The following is a 27794-nucleotide window of genomic DNA, read 5'->3' on the forward strand; positions in this document are numbered from 1 at the left end:
TACACAGCACTGGAGGCAGCACACTACCACCGGCTGCAACAGGCAACACCACAGCATGAGGTCTAGTGCATGTTACAACTGAGGACGCACAGCTCCCCGTGTCTGTCCTGCCAATAAAGCAGTGAATCAGACTTGTAGCATTACACGTTACCAATATCCACCAGGGGCTTGCGATTATAAGAAAAATGACTGAGACAATCACTGGCTGTTAGACTGCACACTGCCTTCATGCACTGACCCCAATGCCTCTCTATAGCAGGCAGCAATATGATCACACCAAATCCAGCCCCTCTGCCAACATGCAACTTGCTGATGGGGTAGACTTGCAGTGTCTGAAGTTCCTAGTGTCCAGCAGTGCCTTGCAATCATTAAAAAAAAGTTAAAAAAGGCCTACAACAGGAATTCTGCAGATGCTGGAAATTCAAGCAACACACATAAAAGTTGCTGGTGAACGCAGCAGGCCAGGCAGCATCTCTAGGAAGAGGTACAGTCGACGTTTCAGGCCGAGACCCTTCGTCAGGACTGAAGTTTAAAAAAGGCCTTGTGCATCTGCTGCATTCCAGTGCACTGCCATCTTACTGAAAACATGTCTTTATTACTTACTTATGAAATGACCTTGTAAACCGAATATGTTTGTCAAATTGGATACAAATGCTAATATCAAACATTCAATCACAAATGCTAGATATAATTGTTAGGAGGCAGTCACATTCATATACACAAATTAAAATTTCTAGAATTCGAATATATTTAATGAAAATATATTTTAAAAGACAATAAAAAATGACATACAATGTACACTCATGCTTTTATTGCCCCACCAGAAATTCATCCAAGATTTTCTCTTCCAGTTCTCCTGGTGCAGCCCTCATTTCCTATTCCCATATCTGAAGCCAGTTGTTAACTAGCATAAAATTTTCAGTGAATGGTGTACTTGTTCCTTTTCCCACCAAAATTTCCAAGTCCCAGATGGCCTACCAAATCCCACTGCATCATACTTATAGCAGTTTCCTTGATCTCTCTGTAAAAATGAGAGAACTTAAGCATAGATTATTCAGTTATACTGGGGCCACAGCTTTAGTTGATATGATTCTAAGCTTAGGCTAACACATGAAAGTTCAGACATTTCACATACATACTTGTATAACAAGGCTCAATAATTTTGCTGCCCAAACTGACATAACAAATACATGTAAATCTTAAAAATTATGTTAATATACAAAATTTATATATCATCTTCAAATGTGTTCACATGCAGAGAGTCCAAAATTTAATTACTGATGTCTAAAGCGCTTTAAAAAATTAAAACACCTTTCAGTAAACAATACACATAATTCTTAGATGCAATCAAGCTTTCTGGTGTCACAATGCTGGATTGCAGAAATCCCCTTTCTGGTTTATAATATAAAGTCAGAAAAGGGGTTCTGCATACGACAGGGATTGTTACATCCTTGGTATTAAATGGTCTGTGGCTGCAATTCTAGTCCATTATACTGAATTCCAACGACCTTAACATTAGTTCCAAAATGTTAAAACCTTGTAATAATGAAGGGCTGGAGATGCAAGCAGGCCAGGCAGTGTCTATGGAAAAGAGTAAACAATACATGTTTCTGGCTGAGACTTTTCATCAAGAGTGGGAAAGAAAAGAGATCCGAGTAAGACGGCTGGGGGAAGGGAAAAAGTACAAAGTGGTAGGTGATGGGTGAAACGGAGAGAGGGAGGGGTGAAGTAAAGTGTAAGATGGCTGGGGGAGGGGAGGAAAAAGTACAAAGTGGTAGGTGATGGGTGAAATGGAGAGGGGGAGGGGAGGGGTGAAGTGAAGAGTAAGATGGCTGGGGGAGGGGAGGAAAAAGTACAAAGTGGTAGGTGATAGGTGAAACAGAGTGGGGGAGGGGTGAAGTAAAGAGCTGGGGAGTTGGTTGGTGAAAGAGATAAAGGGCTGGAGAAGGGGAAATCAGAAAGGAGAGAATAGAAGACCACAGAAGAAAGGGAAGGGGGAGGACTACCAGAGGATGGGGATGGGCAGGTAAGGGGGATAAGGTAAGAGAGGGAAATAGCAATGGGGAATTTCTAAAGGGGGGAGCGGCAGGAAACAATGAAGGGGGGGCAATTACCAGAAGCTTGAAAATCTTTTTTCGAGAATCCACTTGCCCATGATATTCCTTTAAAACCTTCCAATCCAGGTACTCATCCAAACACTTAAATGTTTTTATTGTACAAGTATCAGACTGTCCCACAGGTCTCTTTGATACTCTTCCCCTCTCACGTTAAACCTGTGCTCTGTATGTTTTTGATTCCTGTGTGCATTGCCCCTTCATTCCTCTCAATAGATGCTGCCCAGCTTGCTGAAATCCTCTAGCATTTTGTTGTGTTTCTAGAAAATTTACAAAATTGATCAATGCATCTGATCCACCTGATTAGCTGGGGCAAAGGGAGGAGAGAGGCATTGTTCCATAAATGCACTAATAGTAGTCACACTTTCGTGCAAATGGCATAAGAGTTCAACTTAACTGTAATAAATGATTCATGGATTTGTCCAGCAGATCGACACAATTACATCATAGTGGCTTAATGTGTCAGATCAGACAACTCCTATTGTACACGAGCTCTTGGGACACATCTGCCATCCTCAATTAATTTCTCCTTACACCTACAACTAAATCACTGTCTGCCTCACAATTATGTAACTTTTGTGACTTCAATAAACAGTATGTTAACTAAAGTGGATTAATTTACCAATCAGAATGGTGAATGGATACTGGATGGTAAACTGCAAAAGAACAATGAAGTTGACAGTAAATTATTTTACTCTCAGTTATAAATGAAGTGCTGTCTCCAATTAAAAAAGCTTCCATACTCACTCTTTAAGAAAATGCTACATAAATTCAAATTAATATCAAGTCATACTGTTTCATATGTTCTTCCAAATTAAATTCAATTTGAACTTGGATGTGTTGTTTATCATTTGGTTTTGGTGTATAAGTTAGTTCAGTGGTGAAACCGCCACCATTGTGAAATGGCTTGTTTGTAACGTACTCCTTTTCATCAAAAGGATAAGCATCTCTGTACCAGATGATATGAGCCTCTTCAACAGCACATCCTTTAACATCGCAAGAAAGAGTTACTGGTTGACCAATTTTCGGACTTTTTGTGAGGCACTTTATTTCTGAAACCTTCTCCCATACATCTGCTGAAAAAGAGAATTTACAATAAATAACATGAGAAGCTTAAAGGCATTTCAAAAATAAAGACCTATGTAAGTCAATATATATCACTGCACTCGTAAAGTCCTTATTTTAATTCTTACAAATTTAAATGTTTACACTAAATCACCATTTGCCACCTGAACTACTGCAGTTGGGTGGATATGGAATATCATCCAGATGAAATATTTGCTGTCATGGCATAGAATCATGGAAACATACAGCAGAGGAACAGGGCTTTGTCTCAATTCATCAACACTGACCAAGATGCCGGAAGTTAGACACATCTGCCCACATGGAATGTATATCCCTGCCACACTATCCATGTACCTGTTCAAATGTCTTTTAGATGTTATTATTTTACCTGCTCCAACACTTCCTCTGGCAGCTTATTTGATATACTATGTATCATTCTCTGCCTCAGGTCCCTTCAAAATTTTTCTCCTCTCACACTTAACTTATACTCTCTAATTTTCAATTCCCTTTGATGGGAAAAAGATCTGTGCATTCATTCTGACTATGCCCCATATTACATGATACACTTGTATGATCACCTCTCAGTCTCCGATACTCCAATAAATGAAGTCCTAACCTGCTCAGCCTCTCCCTATAACTCACCTCCCTGAGTCCTGAGAACATTCTCATAAATCTGCTTTGCACTCTTTCCATCCAATGACATCTTTTCTATAAGAAATATTATATCCACTCTAAACACACTCATCTGGATTATGCTTCTCTTTTCTAGCTATTCTCAACACAGTAGATCACATGCTAGTTTACCTGTCTTGCCTTGTCAGCATTTCATGGTCTGAACCACAATCATTCCCTATAATCATTGCTAACCTGTTTGATATATCTGAATTTATATTACTATATCGCGTAGTTACTAATAAACGAGTATTAGTTAACAGCAATACCAGACTCCAAGGTGTTTTCCATTTCTGCTGGTTCTTTAACCCTTTATAGGGTACGTAACAAAATTGGGGCCTGCGTTTGGGATTTGAACAAATTGTTTGGGGGCTTATTTGGATTGACTGGGGAAAATCCCTTTTGATTTGGTTGTGTGGAAAAACAGCAGAAATGGAGGTTAGTATTGATGAGTTTCTGGGGCAACCAGCCGCTGAAGCGTTGGATGATGCTACGAGGGATATGCTGTTGGGAATCGCTCACAAGTTAAGGCTTATGGTGAATACTAGAATGAGGAAGGCTATTTAAACTTTCCCTGAGTTATCAAATACTTCGCTATTACCATCTGCGAAAGATGCAAACGGTAGTCGTGAAGTATTTTATAACCTAGGGAAAGTTTAATGAGGACATGTTGGAAATATTTGCTGAAGGTGGAGATTCAGCTTCAGTTGGAAAAATTAAAGATGGGCATGAATAACAATTAAAATGATTACAATGGTCTCTAGTTTTTCCATTCCCTTTGATGGGAAAAATATTTGTGCATTCATCCTGACTATGCCCCATATTATATTATACACCTGTATGATCACCTCTCAGTCTCCGATACTCCAATAAATGAATTCCTAACCTGCTGAGCCTCTCCCTGTAACTCACCTCCCTGAGTCCTGGCAACATTCTCATCAATCTGCTTTACACTCTTTCCAGCCAATGATATCTTTTCTAAAAGAAATATCATATCCACTCTAAACACACTCATCTGGACTATGCTTCTCCTTTCTAGCTATTCTCAACACAGTGGCTCACATGCCAGTTTACTCGTCTTGACTTGTCAGCATTTCAGGATCTGAACCATACTCATTCTCTCCATCCCATTCACTAGAGAAGAGACGTACAGTGATAAAGGAGCTTGGTTGTTAATGCAGATGTCATGAATATGTATCAGATGAAAGTGTGGGATGCATGCTCGGCAAGATTCTTTACAACAGAGTCAGTATTCATTGCCTTGTGGAAGAGAAGGGAAGTGATCTTGTTTTAAAATGGAGGCCTAAAGTGATTACAAGCATGTTCAGGTATGGAAGTTAGCGCCAGAATCTATCATAAAAATCCAGTCTACGTTAGAATATTACGTTAGGGGAGGGGAGGAGAAGATGGCGGTGCGACGCAGCACGCGCAGCTCTCCGGTGAAATGATATTGTATCTGTTAAATAGGGGCCGTGGACAACTCTGATTTGATGGAGACAGACGTGAAAGAACAGAGGAACATCTGGAGAAATCTCTGAAACGCCGGTTCGCTGCTGCTGTTACAGGGCGATCGAGAATCTTCCAGAGGGAAGGCCCCAAAATCCCCGACTTTGCCTGCTGCTGGTGACCGAGGCTGAGGTCGAATCGTTCCGATAGAGATGGTGCTCGGTACTCGGTGTTGGAGGGTTGATCAGAGGCTCGAAGTCTTCGGACGACTCAAGAGTCGGACTGTGGTCGGGCAACATTCTCATTAAATCTGCTTTGCACTCTTTCTAACCAATGATATTTTTTCTATAGGAGAGTAAACAAAGCTGTGCACAATACTTCACATGCAGCACAAACAACACCTTGTACAACTGTAATGCAATGCCCTAGCCCCCTACATTCAATTACCCTGATGAAGGCCATCATGCCAAATATGCTTTCTTTTCTGACTGACTATCGGTCATGCCACGTTCTCATAGTGACATTGAAAATGACGTGTCCACTCTAAACACACTCATTGGAACTATCCCTCTCCTTCCTGAGTATTCTCAACACAGAGGATCACATGCCAGTGTACTTGTCCTGCTTTGTCAGCATTTCAGTATCTGAACCACACTCATTCCGTCCTTCCCATTCACTTGAGAAGAGACATACAGGTGTCCCTCGCTTTTCAAACGTTCGCTTTACGAAACCTCACTGTTACGAAAGACCTACATTAGTTCCCTGTTTTTGCTAACAGAAGGTGTTTTCACTGTTACGAAAAAAGGCAGAGCGCGAAAAAAGCAGCACATGTCCCGAGCAGTCGCTGTCCCCCGGATTCGGAACTGCATTCTCGCCAGCATTGCTTAAACACGTGCCTGTGAGTAGCTGTTTGCAAGATGAGTTCTAAGGTATCGGAAAAGCCTGAAAGAGCTCGTAAGGGTGTTATGCTTAGCATAAATCTAGACATAATTAAGCGTTTTGATCATGGTGAACGAAGTAAGGACAAAGTGAGTTTGGCTTGTGGAAGTTGACGAAGATGATGTTGAAGAGGTTTCGCATCTCATGATCAAGAAACTAATAAATGAAGAGCTGATGCAATTAGAAGAGGAAAGGATAACAATCAAAATCAAATGCAGAAGCAAGCGGACGGAACATGAAGCAACTGCGTGAGATTTTCGCTGCAATGATAAACTACGACCTTAATTTTGAAAGGGTACGTCAGTTTAGGGTATATTTGCAAGATGGTTTACAAAGAACTGTATGATAGAAAAATGCGCGAGGCTAGCAGTCAAGCATATTGTCGTTTTTCAAGCCTTCCACATCAGTCACAGCAGACGACGAACCTCGACCTTCGACATCGAGGCAGGCAGACATAGAAAATGACCTGCCTTCCATGATTAACAATAAGATGACACCCCCCCGTGTCCCACCACCCCAGTGGACCCAACCCCCGGGCCACGGAGAGATACTGATTCACGGAGAATGGAGCGGTAGCTGGGAGGCATCCAGCAATCTTTAAGAAAAAAAAAAGCTGAAATAAACAAGCTAATTAATTAGGTGCCGCCCGGCAATTGCCTCTGTTCTAGGCTGACATTTACGTGCTGGGCTGCACCTAATTAATTAGCATGTTTGTTTTGGCTTTTTTCTTAACGACGTGTTGGATGCCTCATGGCTACCGCTGTACCCCTGCATGCTTCGCGGATCGGTATCGGTTCGCTGCCCGGAGGGTGGGGGCCATTGCACCACCCCAACCTCTCATGACTCAGCTTAACACACTATCATCAGTGTGCTCTGCGCTGACTTCCCAATTCCGGTAAGTGATACTACACTGTACATACATTATTTCTACCTTATATAGGCTGTGTATTTTTATGTGTTATTTGGTACGATTTGGCAGCTTCATAGCTTAAAGGTTACTGGAGAGAGTGTTTTGCCAAGAGCGCTTGCGTGAGATTTTCTGCCGAGAGTGCTTGTGCTGTGTTTCTGCCAAGAGCACTTGCATGAGATTTTCACTACGGAGAACAGTGCAGGCAATCATTGTAGAGAAGTATTTCTAATTTATATAGGCTGTGTTTCTATCATATCATTCCTGCTTTTACTATATATTCCTGTTATTTTAGGTTTTATGTGTTATTTGGCATGATTTGGTAGGTTACTTTTGGGTCTGCGAATGCTCACAAATGTAAGGGGGTTTTGATTTTTATGTTTCTGCGGAGGCTAATTAAAATGGCGTCTTTGTTATGTTAATCTGGGGAATGCGGCTTTGTTGTGTTAAACACTGAGAAAGTTTGCGCTAACAGTTTGTTTTTGCTTTAGAGTCTGATAAGAGAGTGCTATTAACCAATTGGGATAGTTGTTATGGTTTTGGTGTATTTGAAGATACTGTATGCGCGGGGTTTTGCGGGAGAGCGAGACAGAGGATGGACGAGGTGCTGTGAGTCCGCTAACGAGGTCGGACCCTGAGCGGGACGCTCGGCGAGGAGATGGAGACGGACTCGTGTGGAGCGTCTGGTCGACCACCGTTGTTGGTCCCAGGCGGCCGGTCGAGGTGGTCCGAGGGGGTCGCAGGGTGACGAAGAAGGTCCTTGAGCTCCAACGGTTTTTGTGCACGAAGAGATTGAACTTTGATAAGTGTGGCGCCTTTTATTTTCCTTTTATATTTTATTCTCTTTTAATTATATAGTTCCAGTAATATCTATAAACTGTATATCATTTAATTGCATCTGGTGTATTGTCTGTTATTTGGGTGGGGTGGGGTACCTCACACAGCATCCACACAAACGAATTATCCAGTTTGGCGGGGCCGAGGCTGTTTCCCTAGACGACAGCGAGCCGAGCGACCCTGAGGGTGGCCGGGGGGGTTACACAAATTTTTCCCATATAAGTAAATGGTATTTGCTTCTTCGCTTTACAACATTCTGGCTTATGAACCGTTTCATAGGAATACTCTACCTTCGGATAGCGGGGGAAACCTGTACAGCGATAAGTGAGTTTAGTTGTTAATGCAGTAGTCACAAATATGTATCAGATGAAAGTGTAGGCAAGATTCTTGACAACAGAGTCAGTATTCATTGCCTTGTGGAAGAAAAGGGAAGTGATCTTGCTTTAAAATGGAGGCCTAAAGCGATTACATGCATGTTAAGACATGGAAGTTGGCACCAGAATCCACCATAAAAATCTAGCCCACATCAGAATAATTGAAGAGTGGATGACATGACAGAGCCTCAAGGGAAAAGTAGTTCACCGTAAGGTGCTCAAGTCTCTGTTTGGAGATGACTACTTCATTGATATATAATCAGGAGAAACAGAAGGTATACAAATGATGTGAGAAATTTAATTTTGTAAAGCTTAAGTAGATCTGTATTTGGCTCTATCACTGTGTTTTGTCATCAGCTAAAGAACAGTGGAAATTTATTGGAAATAGGCACCCAGGAAATGAAGGCAGCAAACTGACAGGGCACTGAAATGGACTGGCAGCCTGTATACAACAACTCAAATTCACCATTCCAAATACTAATGCTTATCTCATTTGTAAAAATCTAAAATTCTACTTTGCCCCAATAATTGAATTCAAATAAATGAACACTTTACCTTCACTTGTTGCTCTATTGCTGCCATCTTCCTTGTCAGCATCATCTGTAGGGGGAAAAATAGTTTAATAAAACCCAACATTAGTCAAATCAAATTAGCTCTTAGAAATTTAAAACACTGATTATCTCATCTAACCAGATCTTAAACATCTGTATCCACCTACAATCATCTATCCCCAGCATTAGAAAAAAAATCCACACCCAGTTTAGTCAATGGGAGGACTTGATATGAACTGAATGGTTCAATTAATATTGTGTTAAGTTTAAAATAAATGATCATTGCATGTATTACTTTATTGAACTGAGTCACATGAACACACAAGCACTCTGCACTGCTCCCTGTTACAAATGATGGTGAGGACGTGGCTATGGAGTAGACAAAAGTGTGGGATACATGCTGAAAAAGATTATTGACACCAGAGTAGGGATTCACTGCTTCTTGGAAGAAAAGGGAAGTGATCCTGTTTTAACATGAATCCCTTAAGGGTAAAATGCATGTTCAGGCCTGGAAGGTGGCACTAGAATATACCATGAAAATCCAGTCCATGTTAGAATACATGAAGAGTGGACCACCTGACAGGGCCAAGGGAAAAGCACATGATCCTGCTCCAGCTGCACATAGTTTACAGTGAGGAACTGCATTGTCTCTTTGGAGAGGACCACCTCTTTGATCTTTATTCATCTGATCAGACAAACATAGGTGTTCAAATGACAGGGAAAAATTAATTTGTAAAACTTAACTAGATCAGTATTTGGCTCGGAGTGTATTTCTGTCATCATTTCACAAACTATAGAAATTTATTGGATATGAGCACCCAAGAAATGAAGGCAGCAGACTGACAAATTATTGAAATGGACTGGCAGCTTGTATACAAGAGCTCAAATTCACCATTCCAAATACCAATGCTTGTCTCAAGTGCAATAATATAAAATTATACTTTGACCCAATAATGTGTTTCAAGTAAACCATGCCTAGTTCAGGAACATCCCAAAATGATCACTTTACCCTCATCTTTTGCTCTACTGCTGCCATTGGTATGTTGTGGGAGATGGAAGATCTCTGGCTGTGTGCCCAGAGACCCGAGTTCTTAGGGCACAGAGCTCAGAAAAAACGATGCAAAGGACTTTTAACATTGTAAATCAGTGAGTTGTTTGTTATGTCTTCCTTCTCACTGTGAAACAGGGACATCTCTTTTTCCCTGATTAGGGAGAGAGGAGGGGAAGGGGGGGAAGGGAGAGAGAGGGGGGGAAGGGAGAGAGGGGAGGAAGGGAGAGGGGGGGGAGGGAGAGGGGGGGGGAGGGAGAGGGGGGGGAGGGAGAGGGGGGGAAGGGAGAGAGGGGGGAGAGGGAGAGGGAGAGAGAGAGAGAGAGACACACACACACACACAGCCCGTGGTGTATCGAATTACCAGGTGAACAAGTAGATTTTGGGATACTGCAAGCCTGTGTCTTTACTGATGCTTCGCTGCACACTTGAGTGCTTGGTGGAGGGCGCCAATGATTTTTTAACTGGTGTGGGAAGGGGGATTGCTCCTTTGCTGCTGCTTATGCATGGGAGTAGGGAGCTGGGGGGGGGGTCTTTGGGGTTCTAACATTTAACTATCATTCATTCTCTGGGGCACTCCTCTGTTTTCACGGATGGTTGCAAAGAAAAAGAATTTCAGGATGTATATTGTATACATTTCTGACATTAAATGGACCCATGAAACCTTTAAAATCTTCCTTACAGTCAGAGTCTGTAGGTTAAAACAAAAAGTGGTTTAATAAAACCTGACATTAGTCAAATCAAATTAGCTCTTTAACTTTAAAACATGAATTATTTCATCTAACTACATGTTAAATTGTAACCACCTAAAATTATCTATCCATAGCATTAGGAAAAAAAACACACCGTCTCAGTTAATAGGAGGTTTGATATGAAGTAAATGGTTAACGTTATATTTTGTTAAGTTTAAAATAAATGATTACTGCATCTATAACAACTTTATTGAAATGTGTCACATGAACACACGAGTACTCTGCCCTACAACTGATGGTGAGCACATGGCTGTGCAGGGGATCTACAAGTCCATGGGGATGCACCTGGATGACAGTCTTGAGTGGAGCACCAACACAGAAGCGGTGTCCAAGAAGGGCCAGAGTTGCCTCTGCTTCTGGAGGAGATTTGAGGTCTTTTGCAGTATGCAGGCTTCTCCTTCACTCCTTTGACCACTCTGTTGTCACCAGTACAATCTTCTATGTGGTAGTGTGCTGGGGCAATGGCATCCACACGGGTGAGGCCATCAGGCTCAATAAGCTGTTTAGAAAGGCTGGCTCTGTCATAGGAGTCTAACTGGACACACGGGAGGCTGTGGTAGAACAATGGACACTACGAAAAATCATGGCAATTCTGGACAATGATTCTCGCCCTCTATATGGCACCTTGGCTGAACGGAGGAGAATTTTTAGTAATAGACTAAGACAACTGTGCTGTTCCAAGAGTGCTATATAAATTCATTCTACCTTCGGCCATTAGGATCAATAATGAGTCAGCTAGCAGCGGGTAGGTAATGACTCCCTCCTGTTAGACTGTTTGAAGTACCAGATTTTTTAAATTCTATTTCCCTTCTGATATTTATATCTGTGCACTTTTAATGCTACTCTGACACTGTAATTTCCTTTGGGATCAATAAAGTATCTATATCTGTCTAGTACAAGATCTCCCTTGAAGGCGTAATTTGAATTCTTTCCTCCTAACTTACTTTCTTCATGAACCACCTCACATTTGATACAACTCCCATGATCTGATTCTGCTGGTATAAACTTCATGCTTGTAATTGATAAATTCAGACCATCTTCTGCAATCCCAGGATGACATGTTTTTGCACCTTTCCATCTTTACATCATGTTACTTAGATTTTTGCAGGAAAATAGCCCTTCATGGAGATGCTAAATGTTGCAGACTTTTTACTTCGAACTAGTTCCGGATCACTTTTAATATCAGATATCTCCTCTCAACTTAAACCTATGCTCTCGTTTTCAATTCCCTTTCATGGGAAAATGATTTGTGCATTCACAATGGAGGCCTAAAGCAAATACAAGCATATTCAGGCATGGAAGTTGGCACCAGAATCTACCATGAAAATCTAGCCTAGGTTAGAATATTTGAAGAGTGGACCACTGACAGAGCCGAAGGGAAAAGCACATGATCCTTCTACAAATGCTCATATTTCATCGTAAGGTGCCAAAGAGTCTGGAAATGCGTACCCCACTGATTTTCACTCATCTGATCAGGAGAAATAAGAGTTATACAAATGACAGAAAAAGTTCATTTTTGCAAAGCTTAATCTGATCTGTATTTGGTTTTTTGAGTGTACTTTTATCATCTAAAGAACTGTGGAAATTTATTTGATTTGGGCATCCAGGAAATGAAGGTGGCAGACTGACAGAAAATTGAAATGGGCTGGCAGTTTGTAGACAACAGCTCAAATTCACAATTCCAAATACTAATGATTGTCTCGTGTAATAATGTAAAAATCCACATTGATCTAATGATGGACTTCAAGTAAAACATATCCAGTTCAGGAACTTCCCACAATGAACACTTCACCTTCAATTTTTTCTTTACTGCTGCCATCTTTCTCAGAGATACAGTCTGTAGGTAAAAAAGAAAGTAGTTTAAGAAAACTTCAGATTCGTCCAATCAAATTGACTCTTGTAAATTTCAAACATTAATTATTTCATCCAACCATATGTTAAACAACTCCAACCACTTAGAATTATTTATTCATGGCATAGGAAAAAAACGCTCCGTTTCAGGCAATATGAGGTTTGATATGAAGTAAATAGTTAAATTAATATTCTGTTAAGTTTAAAATAAATGATCATGTCATCTAAAATTTATTTAGACTTTATTTAAAACTTTATTGAAATATGCCTCATGAACAGACTGGTGCTCTGCATTGCTCCCTGTTACAAGTGATGATGAGGACCTACAAGTACCTGGCGGTGCACCTGGATGACAGACTTGAGTGGAGTGCCAACACAGCGGCTGTGTCCTGGAAGGGCCAGAGTCACCTCTACCTCTTGAGAAGACTAAGGCCCTTTGGAATATGCTGGCGTCTCTTTCACCTATTCTAACAGTCTAATGTCACCAGTACAACCTTCCATGCAGTGGTGTGCTGGGGCAATGGCATCAACACGGATGATGCCAACAGGCTCAATAAACAATAAAATTTAACATTGAATATCTCCTCTTAATGATCTCTAGTTTTTCCATTCCCTTGTTGGGAAAAAGATTCATACATTCATCCTGACTATGCCCCATATGATATTATACACCTCTTGGATCACCTCTCAGTTTCCAATACACCACAAATGAAGTCCTAACCTGCTCAGCCTCTCCCTATAACTCACCCCCTTGAGTCCTGGCAACATTCTCATGAATCTGCTTTGCAATCTTTCCAGCCAATGTTATATTTTCTATAAGAGAGTAAATAAAGCTGTGCACAATACTCCATGTGCAGCATTACCAACATCTTGTACAAGTGTAATGCAATGCCCTAGCCCTCTACATTCAATGCTCTAATGAAGGGTACCATGCCAAATATGCCTTCTTATTCACATATCAACCTGTTATGTTCTCATAGGGACATTAAAAATATCACATCCACTCTAACCACACTCATCTGGACTATGCTTCTCCTTTCTAGCTATTCTCAACACAGTGGCTCACATGCCAGTTTACTCGTCTTGCCTCGTCAGCATTTCATGATCTGAACCATACTCATTCTCTCCATCCCATTCACTAGAGAAGAGTGATAGTGATAAGGGAGTTTATTTATCAATGCAGAAGTCACAAATACACATCAGATGAAAGTGTGGGATGCATGCTCGGCAAGATTCTTGACAACAGAGTCAGTACGTATTTCCTTGTGGAAGAGAAAGGAAGTGACCTTGTTTTAAATTGGAGGCCTAAAGTGATTACAAGCATTTTCAGGTCAGGAAGTTGGCACCAGAATGTACCATAATAATATCCAGCCCACGTTAGACTATTTGAAGAGTGGACAACATGACAAAGCCACAAGGGAAAAGTAGCTCACCGTTAGGTGCTCAAGTGTTTGTTTGGAGATGGCTACTTCGTTGATATTTACTTATACGATCAGGAGAAACAGGTATATACAAATGACATGAGAAATTTAATTTTGTAAAGATTAATCAGATTGTATTTGGCTCTTTCAGTGTATTCTTGTCATCATCTAAAGATCAGTAGAAATTTACTGGATATGGACACCCAAGAAATGAAGGCAGCAGACTGACAAGAGTTTTGAAATGGACTGGCAGCTTGTATACAACAGCTTAAATTCACCATTCCAAATACCAATGCACATCTCATGTGCAATAATATAAGATTCTACCTTGACCCAATAATGTGTTTCAAGTAAACCATGTCCAGTTCAGGAACTTCCCAAAATGATCACTTTATTTTCATCTTTTGCTCTACTGCTGCCATTGGTATGTCGTGGGAGATGGAAGATCTCCGGCTATGTGCCCAGAGACCCGAGCTCTTTGGGCACAGAGCTCGGAAAAAGTTATGCAGTGGACTGTTAGCATCATAAAATCAGAAAATTGTTTGTTATGTCTCCCCACTTGCAGTGAAACAGGGACACCTCTTTTTCCCTTGAGAGGGGGGGAGAGAGGGGGGGAGAGGGGGGGGAGGGGGGGGGGAGGGGGGGAGAGAGCGCGCGAGCGAGCCTGTGGTGTATCAATCTACCAGATGAACAAGTAGACTTTGGGGTACTGCAAGCCTGTGTTTTTATTGATGCTTTGCTGCACTTTTGAGTGCTTGGTGGAGGGTGCCAATGATTTTTTAGCTGGTGTGGGAAGGGGAATTGTCCCTTTGCTGCTGCTTATGTATGGGAGTAGGGAGCTGGGGGGGGGGTCTTTGGGGTTCTAACATTTAACTATCATTCATTCTCTGGGGCACTCCTCTGTTTTCACGGATGGTTGCAAAGAAAAAGAATTTCAGGATGTATATTGTATACATTTCTGACATTAAATGGACCCATGAAACCTTTAAAATCTTCCTTACAGTCAGAGTCTGTAGGTTAAAACAAAAAGTGGTTTAATAAAACCTGACATTAGTCAAATCAAATTAGCTCTTTAACTTTAAAACATGAATTATTTCATCTAACTACATGTTAAATTGTAACCACCTAAAATTATCTATCCATAGCATTAGGAAAAAAAACACACCGTCTCAGTTAATAGGAGGTTTGATATGAAGTAAATGGTTAACGTTATATTTTGTTAAGTTTAAAATAAATGATTACTGCATCTATAACAACTTTATTGAAATGTGTCACATGAACACACGAGTACTCTGCCCTACAACTGATGGTGAGCACATGGCTGTGCAGGGGATCTACAAGTCCATGGGGATGCACCTGGATGACAGTCTTGAGTGGAGCACCAACACAGAAGCGGTGTCCAAGAAGGGCCAGAGTTGCCTCTGCTTCTGGAGGAGATTTGAGGTCTTTTGCAGTATGCAGGCTTCTCCTTCACTCCTTCGACCACTCTGTTGTCACCAGTACAATCTTCTATGTGGTGGTGTGCTGGGGCAATGGCATCCACACGGGTGATGCCATCAGGCTCAATAAGCTGTTCAGAAAGGCTGGCTCTGTCATAGGAGTCTAACTGGACACACGGGAGGCTGTGGTAGAACAATGGACACTACGAAAAATCATGGCAATTCTGGACAATGATTCTCGCCCTCTATATGGCACCTTGGCTGAACGGAGGAGAATTTTTAGTAATAGACTAAGACAACTGTGCTGTTCCAAGAGTGCTATATAAATTCATTCTACCTTCGGCCATTAGGATCAATAATGAGTCAGCTAGCAGCGGGTAGGTAATGACTCCCTCCTGTTAGACTGTTTGAAGTACCAGATTTTTTAAATTCTATTTCCCTTCTGATATTTATATCTGTGCACTTTTAATGCTACTCTGACACTGTAATTTCCTTTGGGATCAATAAAGTATCTATATCTGTCTAGTACAAGATCTCCCTTGAAGGCGTAATTTGAATTCTTTCCTCCTAACTTACTTTCTTCATGAACCACCTCACATTTGATACAACTCCCATGATCTGATTCTGCTGGTATAAACTTCATGCTTGTAATTGATAAATTCAGACCATCTTCTGCAATCCCAGGATGACATGTTTTTGCACCTTTCCATCTTTACATCATGTTACTTAGATTTTTGCAGGAAAATAGCCCTTCATGGAGATGCTAAATGTTGCAGACTTTTTACTTCGAACTAGTTCCGGATCACTTTTAATATCAGATATCTCCTCTCAACTTAAACCTATGCTCTCGTTTTCAATTCCCTTTCATGGGAAAATGATTTGTGCATTCACAATGGAGGCCTAAAGCAAATACAAGCATATTCAGGCATGGAAGTTGGCACCAGAATCTACCATGAAAATCTAGCCTAGGTTAGAATATTTGAAGAGTGGACCACTGACAGAGCCGAAGGGAAAAGCACATGATCCTTCTACAAATGCTCATATTTCATCGTAAGGTGCCAAAGAGTCTGGAAATGCGTACCCCACTGATTTTCACTCATCTGATCAGGAGAAATAAGAGTTATACAAATGACAGAAAAAGTTCATTTTTGCAAAGCTTAATCTGATCTGTATTTGGTTTTTTGAGTGTACTTTTATCATCTAAAGAACTGTGGAAATTTATTTGATTTGGGCATCCAGGAAATGAAGGTGGCAGACTGACAGAAAATTGAAATGGGCTGGCAGTTTGTAGACAACAGCTCAAATTCACAACTCCAAATACTAATGATTGTCTCGTGTAATAATGTAAAAATCCACATTGATCTAATGATGGACTTCAAGTAAAACATATCCGGTTCAGGAACTTCCCACAATGAACACTTCACCTTCAATTTTTTCTTTACTGCTGCCATCTTTCTCAGAGATACAGTCTGTAGGTAAAAAAGAAAGTAGTTTAAGAAAACTTCAGATTCGTCCAATCAAATTGACTCTTGTAAATTTCAAACATTAATTATTTCATCCAACCATATGTTAAACAACTCCAACCACTTAGAATTATTTATTCATGGCATAGGAAAAAAACGCTCCGTTTCAGGCAATATGAGGTTTGATATGAAGTAAATAGTTAAATTAATATTCTGTTAAGTTTAAAATAAATGATCATGTCATCTAAAATTTATTTAGACTTTATTTAAAACTTTATTGAAATATGCCTCATGAACAGACTGGTGCTCTGCATTGCTCCCTGTTACAAGTGATGATGAGGACCTACAAGTACCTGGCGGTGCACCTGGATGACAGACTTGAGTGGAGTGCCAACACAGCGGCTGTGTCCTGGAAGGGCCAGAGTCACCTCTACCTCTTGAGAAGACTAAGGCCCTTTGGAATATGCTGGCGTCTCTTTCACCTATTCTAACAGTCTAATGTCACCAGTACAACCTTCCATGCAGTGGTGTGCTGGGGCAATGGCATCAACACGGATGATGCCAACAGGCTCAATAAACAATAAAATTTAACATTGAATATCTCCTCTTAATGATCTCTAGTTTTTCCATTCCCTTGTTGGGAAAAAGATTCATACATTCATCCTGACTATGCCCCATATGATATTATACACCTCTTGGATCACCTCTCAGTTTCCAATACACCACAAATGAAGTCCTAACCTGCTCAGCCTCTCCCTATAACTCACCCCCTTGAGTCCTGGCAACATTCTCATGAATCTGCTTTGCAATCTTTCCAACCAATGTTATATTTTCTATAAGAGAGTAAATAAAGCTGTGCACAATACTCTATGTGCAGCATTACCAACATCTTGTACAAATGTAATGCAATGCCCTAGCCCTCTACATTCAATGCTCTAATGAAGGGTACCATGCCAAATATGCCTTCTTATTCACATATCAACCTGTTATGTTCTCATAGGGACATTAAAAATATCATATCCACTCTAACCACACTCATCTGGACTATGCTTCTCCTTTCTAGCTATTCTCAACACAGTGGCTCACATGCCAGTTTACTCGTCTTGCCTCGTCAGCATTTCATGATCTGAACCATACTCATTCTCTCCATCCCATTCACTAGAGAAGAGTGATAGTGATAAGGGAGTTTATTTATCAATGCAGAAGTCACAAATACACATCAGATGAAAGTGTGGGATGCATGCTCGGCAAGATTCTTGACAACAGAGTCAGTACGTATTTCCTTGTGGAAGAGAAAGGAAGTGACCTTGTTTTAAATTGGAGGCCTAAAGTGATTACAAGCATTTTCAGGTCAGGAAGTTGGCACCAGAATGTACCATAATAATATCCAGCCCACGTTAGACTATTTGAAGAGTGGACAACATGACAAAGCCACAAGGGAAAAGTAGCTCACCGTTAGGTGCTCAAGTGTTTGTTTGGAGATGGCTACTTCGTTGATATTTACTTATACGATCAGGAGAAACAGGTATACAAATGACATGAGAAATTTAATTTTGTAAAGATTAATCAGATTGTATTTGGCTCTTTCAGTGTATTCTTGTCATCATCTAAAGATCAGTAGAAATTTACTGGATATGGACACCCAAGAAATGAAGGCAGCAGACTGACAAGAGTTTTGAAATGGACTGGCAGCTTGTATACAACAGCTTAAATTCACCATTCCAAATACCAATGCACATCTCATGTGCAATAATATAAGATTCTACCTTGACCCAATAATGTGTTTCAAGTAAACCATGTCCAGTTCAGGAACTTCCCAAAATGATCACTTTATTTTCATCTTTTGCTCTATTGCTGCCATTGGTATGTCGTGGGAGATGGAAGATCTCCGGCTATGTGCCCAGAGACCCGAGCTCTTTGCGCACAGAGCTCGGAAAAAGTTATGCAGTGGACTGTTAGCATCATAAAATCAGAAGATTGTTTGTTATGTCTCCCCACTTGCAGTGAAACAGGGACATCTCTTTTTCCTTTGGGGGGGGAGAGAGAAGGGGGGGGGAGAGAGGGGGGGGAGAGAGGGGGGGGAGAGAGGGGGGGGAGAGAGGGGGGGGAGAGAGGGGGGGGAGAGAGGGGGGGGAGAGAGGGGGGGGAGAGAGGGGGGGGAGAGAGGGGGGGATAGAGGGGGGGGAGAGAGAGCCTGTGGTGTATCAATCTACCAGATGAACCAGTAGACTTTGGGGTACTGCAAGCCTGTGTTTTTATTGATGCTTTGCTGCACTTTTGAGTGCTTGGTGGAGGGCGCCAATGATTTTTTAGCTGGTGTGGGAAGGGGAATTGTCCCTTTGCTGCTGCTTATGCGTGGGAGTAGGGAGCTGGGGGGGGGGGTCTTTGGGGTTCTAACATCTAACTATCATTCATTCTCTGGGGCACTCCTCTGTTTTCACGGATGGTTGCAAAGAAAAAGAATTTCAGGATGTATATTGTATACATTTCTGACATTAAATGGACCCATGAAACCTTTAAAATCTTCCTTACAGTTGGAGTCTGTAGGTTAAAACAAAAAGTGGTTTAATAAAAACTGACATTAGTCAAATCAAATTAGCTCTTATAACTTTAAAACATGAATTATTTCATCTAACTACATGTTAAATTGTAACCACCTAAAATTATCTATCCATAGCATTGGGAAAAAAAACACACCGACTCAGTTAATAGGAGGTTTGATATGAAGTAAATGGTTAACGTTATAATTTGTTAAGTTTAAAATAAATGATTACTGCATCTATAACAACTTTATTGAAATGTGTCACATGAACACACGAGTACTCTGCCCTACAACTGATGGTGAGCACATGGCTGTGCAGGGGATCTACAAGTCCATGGGGATGCACCTGGATGACAGTCTTGAGTGGAGCACCAACACAGAAGCGGTGTCCAAGAAGGGCCAGAGTTGCCTCTGCTTCTGGAGGAGATTTGAGGTCTTTTGCAGTATGCAGGCTTCTCCTTCACTCCTTCGACCACTCTGTTGTCACCAGTACAATCTTCTATGTGGTGGTGTGCTGGGGCAATGGCATCCACACAGGTGAGGCCATCAGGCTCAATAAGCTGTTCAGAAAGGCTGGCTCTGTCATAGGAGTCTAACTGGACACACGGGAGGCTGTGGTAGAACAATGGACACTACGAAAAATCATGGCAATTCTGGACAATGATTCTCGCCCTCTATATGGCACCTTGGCTGAACGGAGGAGAATTTTTAGTAATAGACTAAGACAACTGTGCTGTTCCAAGAGTGCTATATAAATTCATTCTACCTTCGGCCATTAGGATCAATAATGAGTCAGCTAGCAGCGGGTAGGTAATGACTCCCTCCTGTTAGACTGTTTGAAGTACCAGATTTTTTAAATTCGATTTCCCTTCTGATATTTATATATGTGCACTTTTAATGCTACTCTGACACTGTAATTTCCTTTGGGGTCAATAAAGTATCTATATCTATCTAGTACAAGATCTCCCTTGAAGGCGTAATTTGAATTCTTTCTTCCCAACTTTCTTTCCTCATGAACCACCTCACATTTGATACAACTCCCATGATCTGATTTTGCTGGTATAAACTTTATGCTTCTAATTGATAAATTCAGACCATCTTCTGCAAACTCAGGATGACCTGTTTTTGCGCCTTTCCATCTTTATATCATGTTACTTTGATTTTCGCAGGAAAATAGCCCTTCATGGAGATGCTAAATGTTGCAGGCTTTTTACCTTGAACTATTTCGGGATCACTTTTAATATCAGATATCTCCTCTCAACTTAAACCTGTGCTCTCTTGTTTTCAATTCCCTTTCAAGGGAAAATGATTTGTGCATTCACAACGGAGAACTAAAGCAATTACAACCATGTTCAGGCATGGAAGATGGCACCAGAATCTACCATGAAAATCTAGCCTAGGTTAGAATATTTGAAGAGTGGACCACTGACAGAGCCGAAGGGAAAAGCACATGATCCTTCTACAAATGCTCATATTTCACCATAAGGTGCCAAAGAGTCTGGAAATGAGAATCCCATTGATTTTTACTGATCTGATCAGGAGAAATAAGAGGTATACAAATGACAGAAAAAGTTCATTTCTGTAAAGCTTGATCTGATCTGTATTTGGTTTTTTGAGTGTACTTTTATCATCTAAAGAACTGTGGAAATTTATTTGATTTGGGCACCCAGGAAATGAAGGTGGCAGACTGACAGAGAATTGAAATGGGCTGGCAGCTTGTAGACAACAGCTCAAATTCACAATTCCAAATACTAATGATTGTCTCATGTGTAATAATGTAAAATCCTACTTTGACCTAATGATGGACTTCAAGTAAAACATATCCAGTTCAGGAACTTCCCACAATGAACACTTTACCTTCAATTATTGCTTTACTGCTGCCATCTTTCTTAGAGGTATGGTCTGTAGGTAAAAAAGAAAGTAGTTTAAGAAAACTTCAGATTCGTCAAATCAAATTGCCTCTTGTAAATTTCAAACATTAATTATTTCATCCAACCATATGTTAAACAACTCCAACCACCTAGAATTATTTATTCATTGCATAAGGAAAAAAACACTCCGTTTCAGTCAATTTGAGGTTTGATATGAAGTAAATAATTAAGTTAATATTTTGTTAAGTTTAAAATAAGTGATCATGTCATCTAAAACAACTTCACACAGACTGGTGCTCTGCATTGCTCCCTGTTACAATTGATGATGACGACCTACAAGTACCTGGGGGTGCACCTGGATGACAAACTTGAGTGGAGTGCCAACACAGAGGCTGTGTTCTGGAAGGGCCAGAGTCACCTCTACCTCTTGAGAAGACCAAGGCCCTTTGGAATATGCTGGCGTCTCTTTCACCTATTCTAACAGGCTAATGTCACCAGTACAACCTTCCATGCAGTGGTGTGCTGGGGCAATGGCAACAACACGGATGATGCCAACAGGCTCAATAAACTTCGTAGAAAGGCTGGCTCTGTTATAGAAGTCAAAGTGGATGCTGTGGTCGAACAAAAGACACTACAGAAAATCCTGGCAATTTTGGACAATGATTCTCATCTCTGTATGCCATCTTGGCAGAATGGAGAACTTTTAGTAACAGACTAAGTTAACTGCGCTGCTCCAAACGGCACTATATCAGGACATTCGTACCCTTCGCCTCTAGTCGGGATAGTGATGATCCCCTCCTGTTATGCTGTTTAAGATAACTTATTTTTAATTCCTTTGACTTCTGTTCTAATATTTATATCTGTGCACTTGTAATGCTACCGTGACACTGCAAGTTCCTTTGGGATCAATAAAGTATCTATATTTATCAAGTACAAGTTCTCTCCCGAAGGTGTAATTTAAATTCTTTCTATTGAACTTTGTCTCTTTGTGAACCACCTCACATTTGATACAACTGCCATGATCTGTTTTTGCTGGTGTAAACTTTATGCTTGTAATTGATGAAATCAGACCTTCTTCTGCAATCTCACGGTGACCTGTTTTTGCGTCTTTCCATCTTTCTACCATGTTACTTTGATTTTTGCAAGAACACAGCCATTCAAGATGCTAAATGTTGCAGGCTATTTAGCTTGAAGTAGTTCTGGATCACTTTTAATATCAGGTATCTCCTCTCAATGCTCCCTAGTTTTTGCATTCCCTTTGATGGGAAAAAGATTCATACATTAATCCTGACTATGCCCATATGATATTATACACCTCCAGGATCACCTCTCAGTCTCCGATAAATGACAAATAAAATCCTAGCCTGTTCAGCCTCTCCTTATAACTCACCCCCTTGAGTCCTGGCAAAATTCTCATAAATCTGCATTGTACTCTTTCCAGCCAATGTTACATTTTCTATAAGAGAGTAAACAAAACTGTGCATAATACTGCATGTGCAGCATTACCAACATCGTGTACAACTGTAATGCAATGCCCTAGCCGTATACATTCAATGTGCTGATGAAGGCCATCATGCCAAGTCTGCCTTCTTATTCACCTATCTACCTGTTATGTTCTCATAGGGACATTAAAAATATCATATCCACTCTAAACACACTCATCTGGACTATGCTTCTCCTTTCTAGCTATTCTCAACACAGTGGCTCACATGCCAGTTTACTCATCTTGCCTTGTCAGCATTTCAGGATCTGAACCATACTCATTCTCTCCATCCCATTCACTAGAGAAGAGCGATACAGTGATAAGGGAGTTTATTTATCAATGCAGAAGTCACAAATACACATCAGATGAAAGTGTGGGATGCATGCTCGGCAAGATTCTTGACAACAGAGTCAGTACTTATTGCCCTGTGGAAGAGAAGGGAAGTGATCTTGTTTTAATTTGGAGGCCTAAAGTGATTACAAGCATGTTCAGGTAGAGAAGTTGTCACCAGAATCTACCATAAAAATCCAGCCCACGTTAGACTATTTGAAGAGTGGACGACATGACAAAGCCACAAGGGAAAAGTAGCTCACCGTTAGGTGCTCAAGTGTTTGTTTGGAGATGGCTACTTCATTGACATTTACAGGAGAAACAGGAGGTACACAAATGACATGAGAAATTTAATTTTGTAAAGAATAATCAGATTGTATTTGGCTCTTTCAGTGTATTCTTGTCATCATCTAAAGATCAGTGGAAATTTACTGGATATGGACACCCAAGAGATGAAGGCAGCAGACTGACAGAGCATTGAAGTGGACTGGCAGCTTGTATACAACAGCTTAAATTCACAATTCCAAGTACCAATGCACATCTCATGTGCAATAATATAAGTTTCTACTTTGACCCAATAATGTGTTTCAAGTAAACCATGTCCCTTTCAGGAACATCCCAAAATCATTACATTACCTTCATCTTTTGCTCTACTGCTGCCATTGGTATGTCGTGGGAGATGGAAGATCTCTGGCTATGTGCCCAGAGATCCGAGTTCTTTGGGCAGAGAGCTTGGAAAAAGTGACCCAACGGACTTTTAACATCATAAAATCAGAAAATTGTTTGTTATGTCTCCGCTCTCGCTGTGAAACAGGGACACCTCTTTTTTCCCTTATTGGGCAGAAAGAAAAAGCCTGTGGTATATCCAATTAGGTGAACGAGTAGAATTTGGGGTCCTGCAAGTCTGTATCTTTATCGATGCTTTGCTGCAAGCTTGAGTGTTCAGTGGAGGGGGCCGATGCTTCTTTTGCTGGTGGAGGAGGGGGGATCGCTGCTTTGCTGCTGCTTATGATTGAGAGTGGGGAGCTGGGGGGGGCTTTGGGGTTCTATCATTTAACTGTCATTCATTCTTTGGGGCACTCCTGTTTTCGTGGATGGTTAGAAGAAAAAGAATTTCAGGATGTATATGGTATACATTTCTCTGACATTAAACGTACCTTTTGAAAGGGAAGATCTTCTGGAACCTTTCATATGGGCAGAGTCAAAGTAAAAGCAGTTTAATAAAACCTGACATTAGTCAAATCAAATTAGCTCTTGAAATTTAAAACATTAATCATTTTACCTAAACAGATATTAAACTGTAACCACCTAGAATTATCTATCCACAGCATTAGGAAAAAACCACACTGTTTCAGTCAATGTGAGGTTGGATATGAAGTAAATGGTAAAATTAATATTATTTTTAAGTTTAAAATAACTGATCATTGCATCTCTAACAACTTTATTGAAATGTGTCACATGGACACACGAGTACTCTGCACTACAGTTGCTGATGAGGACGTGGCTGTGCTGAGGACCTACAAGTACCTGGGGGTGCACTTGGATAACAGACTTGAGTGGAGCACCAACACAGAGGCTTTGTCCAAGAAGGGCCAGAGTCCCCTCTACCTCTAGAGAAGACTAAGCTCCTTTGAAGTATATAGGCCTTCTTTTCACTTGTTCTAACAGTCTGCAGTGGCCAGTACAATCTTCTATGTGGTAGTGTGCTGGGGCAATGGCATCAACATGGGTGATGCCATCAGGCTCAATAAACTGTTCAGAAAGGCTGGCTCTATCATAGGAGTCTAAATGGATACACGTTTGACTGTGGTAGTACAATGGACACTATAAAGAATCATGGCAATTCTAGACAAGTACAAGTTCTCCCTTGAAGATGTAATTTGAATTCTTACTTTTGAAGTTTGTCTCTGTGTCAACAACCTCACATTTGATACAACTTCCATGATCTGTTTTTGCTGGTGTAAACTTTATGCTTGTAATTGATGAAATCAGACCTTCTTCTGAAATCTCACAATGACCTGTTTTTGCATCTTTCCATCTTTATACCACATTTTTATGCCACATATTATACACCTGTATGATCACCTCTCAGTCTCCGATACTCCAATAAACGAAGCCCTAACTTGTTCAGCCTCTCCCTATACCTCACCTCCGAGTCCTGACACCATTCTCATCAATCTGCTGTGCACACTTTCCAGCCAATGATATTATTTCTATGAGAAATATCATATCCACTCTTAACACACTCATCTGGACTATGCTTCTCCTTTCTAGCTATTCTCAACACAGTGGCTCACATGCTAGTTTACCCGTCTTGCCTTGTCAGCGTTTCATGATCTGAACCACACTCATTCCCTCCATCCCTTTCACTAGAGAAGAGCGATACAGTGATAAGGGAGTTTATTTATCAAGGCAGAAGTCACAAATACACATCAGATGAAAGTGTGGGATTCATGCTCGACAAGATTCTTGACAACAGAGTCAGTATTTATTGACTTGTGGAAGAGAAGGGAAGTGATCTTGTTTTAATTCGGAGGCCTAAAGTGATTACAAGCATGTTCAGGTAGGGAAGTTGGCACCAGAATCTACCATAAAAATCTAGTCCACATTAGACTATTTGAAGAGTGGATGACATGACAAAGCCATGGCCTGTTCTTCATCAACTTATGGTATTGCTGCACTGTTGTAACTATATGTTATAATTATGTGGTTTTTGTTAGTTTTTCAGTCTTGGTCTGTCCTGTATTTTCGTGATATCAAACTGGAGGAATATTGTATCATTTCTTAATGCATGCATTACTAAATGACAATAAAACAGGACTACGTGTCCTCAGAATCTGATCTAATATTTGAAGAGTTGACAACATGATGGAGCCTAAAGGGAAAAGTAGTTCGCCAGAAGGTGCTCAAGTGTCTGTTTGGAGATGACTACTTCATTGATACTTACATATATAATCAGGAGAAACAGCTGGTATACAAATGACGTGAGAAATTTAATTTTGTAAAGCTTAATCAGATCTATATTTGGCTGTTTCAGTGTATACTTGTTATCATCTACAGAACAGTGGAAGTTTATTGGATAGGGGCACCCAAGAAATGAGGCAGCAATCAGACAGGTCCATTAAAATGGGCTGGCAGCTTGCAGACAACAGTTCAAATTCACCATTCCAAATACTAATGCTTGTATCATGTGTAATAATCTAAAATTCTACTTTGCCCCAATAATGGATTTCAAGTAAATGAACACTTTACCTTCACTGTTGCTTCATCACTGCCATCTTCCTTGACAGCATTGTAAGGGGAAAATAGTAGTTTAATAAAACCCAACATTAGTCAAATCAAATTAGCTCTTAGAAATTTAAAACACTAATTATCTCATCTAACCAGACCTTAAACATCTCCATCCTCCTAGAATCATCTATTCCCAGCATTAGAAAAAAATCCACACCAGTTTAGTCAATGGGAGGACTTGATATGAACTGAATGGTTCAATTAATATTGTGTTAAGTTTAACATAAATGATCACTGCATGTATTACTTTATTGAAATGAGTCACATGAACACACAAGCACTCTGCACTGCTCCCTGTTACAATTGATGGTGAGGATGTGGCTATGGAGTGGACAAAAGTGTGGGATACATGCTGAAAAAGATTATTGACACCAGAGTAGGGATTCACTGCTTCTTGGAAGAAAAGGGAAGTGATCCTGTTTCAACATGAATCCCTGAAGGATAAAATGCATGTTCAGGCACGGAAGGTGGCACTAGAATATACCATGAAAATCCAGTCCATGTTAGAATACGTGAAGAGTGGACCACCTGACAGGGCCAAGGGAAAAGCACATGATCCTGCTACAGCTGCACATAGTTTACAGTAAGGTAGTGAAGTGTCTCTTTGGAGAGGACCACCTCTTTGATCTTTACTCATCTGATCAGACAAAGATAGGTGTTCAAATGACAGGGAAAAATTAAATTGTAAAGCTTAACTAGATCTGTATTTGGCTCTGAGTATATTTCTGTCATCATCTCACGCACTACAGAAATTTATTGGATATGGGCACCCAAGAAATGAAGGCAGCAGACTGACAAATTATTGAAATGGACTGGCAGCTTGTATACAACAGCATAAATTCACCATTCCAAATACCAATGCACATCTCATCTGCAATAATATAAGATTGTACTTTGACACAATAATGTGTTTCAAGTAAACCATGTCCAGTTTAGGAACATCCCAAAATCATTACTTTACCTTCATCTTTTGCTCTACTGCTGCCATTGGTGTGTCGTGGGAGATGGAAGATCTCTGGCTATGTGCCCAGAGACCCGACTTCTTTGGGCAGAGAGCTCGGAAAAAGTGACCCAACGGACTTTTAACATCATAAAATCAGAGAATTGTTTCTTATGTCTCTTCTCTCGCTGTGAAACAGGGACACCCCTTTTTTCTCTTATTAGGCAGAGAGAGAAAGCCTGTGGTATATCCAATAAGGAGAACGAATAGAATTTGGGGTCCTGCAAGTCTGTATCTTTATCGATACTTTGCTGCAAGCTTGAGTGTTCAGTGGTGGGGGCCGATGCTTTATCCTGCTGGTGGAGGGGGGGGGGGGGATCGTTGCTTTGCTGCTGCTTATGCTTGAGAGTGGGGAGCTGGGGGGGGGGGCTAGTTTGGGGTTCTAACATTTAACTGTT

At 40.7% G+C, this 27794-nt stretch overlaps 1 protein-coding gene across 3 annotated transcripts in view; it reads right to left on the bottom strand.

The window, feature by feature from the left end:
* Positions 1-724: 724 nt before the first annotated feature.
* Positions 725-27794, bottom strand: part of LOC140205171 (uncharacterized) — a 54497-nt gene continuing 27427 nt past the window's right edge. Inside the window, exons 9-13 of one of the 3 annotated variants that reach the window (XM_072272467.1) lie at positions 21279-21323; positions 16841-16885; positions 12498-12542; positions 8910-8954; positions 725-3187 (exon numbers count right to left, since the gene is read on the bottom strand). In XM_072272467.1, coding sequence (XP_072128568.1) covers positions 2886-3187; positions 8910-8954; positions 12498-12542; positions 16841-16885; positions 21279-21323 — 482 coding nt within the window. In that variant the 3' untranslated portion in view covers positions 725-2885. Of the gene's footprint in view, positions 3191-8909; positions 8955-12497; positions 12543-16840; positions 16886-21278; positions 21324-27794 lie in introns of all 3 variants that reach the window. The other 2 variants (XM_072272466.1, XM_072272468.1) reach the window with 2 other exon arrangements.

The sequence above is a fragment of the Mobula birostris genome, chromosome 11 (genome assembly GCF_030028105.1).
Source record: "Mobula birostris isolate sMobBir1 chromosome 11, sMobBir1.hap1, whole genome shotgun sequence".
Classification (NCBI taxonomy): domain Eukaryota; kingdom Metazoa; phylum Chordata; class Chondrichthyes; order Myliobatiformes; family Myliobatidae; genus Mobula; species Mobula birostris.